We start from the raw sequence: 1,838 nt of genomic DNA, 5'->3' as shown, positions 1-1,838 counted from the left end.
CCCTTTTGGGGGAGGGGGGGGAAAAATTTTTTTTTTTTTTTTTTTTTAATTTTTTCTAGGTTTACCCCACCAAAAATTGGGTTTAAACTTGGGTTTTTTTTCTTTTAGTTTCCGGGCAGTTTTTGCTTTTAATGTAAATTTATAAGGAAGGCGTTTTTTGGAAAACCAAAAGCCATACGGCACACCAGGCCCCACCCCCCACCCCCCACAAAGCCGTTGAAAATAATTTCCTGAGGTGCTTTAGTGGACTGGAGGATTGCCATTATTAAAAATACCATTGGGATGGGAAGGGGAAATTAAATTTTTCAGCCATTCGTCAGTTCAATCCAGGTCCATGGGGAACATCAATTTAGCTGAAAGTTCCGGATTTGTGTATGATAGCGGTTTCTTCTGTCCTGTTTATTGGAACTCGTGCTATTCTATTCTTTGCATTGAATTCCATCTCGACAACTTGAACGAAGATTGTGATGCTTTTGAGTGCTTGGAGGGGGAAAAAAGCAAAATTATTCGAACGTAAGCAAAACTGGACAGGTCGTTATTTGCTTTGTTGATCAGTCGAACTGATCATCAACTCGTCATCGATCGATTATTCAAACTTGCTGTATGAAGGTTTTTAAAACTTTTTTTATTTAAATTTCACCACTACCTACGTGTGTCTATTTTTATCTGTTCTACCAACTTGTATTGCTGCGAACGGTGTTATATCTCAGTCAGTTCAGTCTTTGCGAATGCAAGAATTTTATAATTAATTCCAAAAGCAAAATTGGCTTCATATTTGAAATATCGCTTATTCAAATTCAATCGATGAACGCGACGTTTGTTTACTTGGACATTGATTATATGATAATTTTGTAAATTCAAAATGAGAACAAATGTCGTACTGTTTCAAAATTATTGAAATTAAAATTGCATGTTTTCAAATTGCGTTTTCATAATTGAGCATTGTTTGCCAGATGAAATTTATAAAAGCGACAACACTTGTGTACACTACGAAACCTTTTTCTTCATCTTCTTCTTCTTCTTCGTCCCACGCCCTCATGTAATTCATGATGGTTCCGTGTAACTGCCATTGTGATGATTCGTCGTTCTTGCACATGTAAGGTCCACCTTTGTTTAGCTGAAAGTATTTGCATATAAATTTGCATATCAAGAAATATTTAAAAATTAGGTTCAAGTACGATGTCTAGGTTTTCAGGTTTATTGTAAACCGAGCAAAGCATGTGGTTGGTGATCGGTTGGAACCATTTCAACGTGCTATTGCATTTATAAATTGATAATGGTGAGGTGATTGCTTGGTAAAGGGGCTGTTTTTTGTTGTCCAGATCTGAAAAATATTTCATCTTATTTATCATAAAAAAAGAAAAATCTGTACATGATATTGTAATACCAGTTGAACCCCAGCCAGTGTTTGCGTACTTAGGGCGCCTGCCCAAGGGTATATCTATTTCGGGCAAGCAAGCGATGTTCACCCGTTTATTGAACGGAATCGGCACTCCATTTTGCAGAAGTATTAAAGCGATATCATTTTGGTTGTCACTTTGATGATCAGGGTGAAAATAAAAATTTGTAATGTTCGAATCAAATTCCCACGATTCTTCCATTTCATTTGACCAGTAAGAACCAATTCGAACAAAATATTCCGCAGGATTTTTACTAAATCAAAAAAAATTGTGAATTATTTTTTTTATTCATACTGTTTTATTAAATGAAAATCAAGTATAAATTAATTGTGAAAATAATTCAAATACCTGATTTTCAATGCACAGTATGCAGTGGTGAGAATCCATTTCGGTGATATCAATGTTGCTTCGCAGAGCACTTGCTTTGGAAATGTGTAA

The 1,838-nt window shown here is 35.4% G+C and overlaps 1 protein-coding gene across 1 annotated transcript; it reads right to left on the bottom strand.

Annotated features, from left to right (window-relative positions):
- Positions 1-699: 699 nt before the first annotated feature.
- Positions 700-1,838, bottom strand: Tsp_14148 (putative serine protease UNQ9391/PRO34284-like protein; the record flags this gene model as incomplete). The annotated part of the gene is made up of 5 exons (XM_003370942.1): positions 700-880; positions 1,032-1,117; positions 1,179-1,324; positions 1,388-1,653; positions 1,749-1,838. Coding segments are annotated over 5 exons (769 nt in total), but the record flags the coding sequence as incomplete, so codon positions are not given.

Source organism: Trichinella spiralis, assembly GCF_000181795.1.
Source record: "Trichinella spiralis strain ISS 195 chromosome Unknown Scfld289, whole genome shotgun sequence".
In the NCBI taxonomy this organism is placed as follows: Eukaryota; Metazoa; Nematoda; class Enoplea; order Trichinellida; family Trichinellidae; genus Trichinella; species Trichinella spiralis.
The sequence above is the reverse complement of the archived record's forward strand: the minus strand, read 5'-3'. Positions and strand labels throughout refer to the sequence as shown.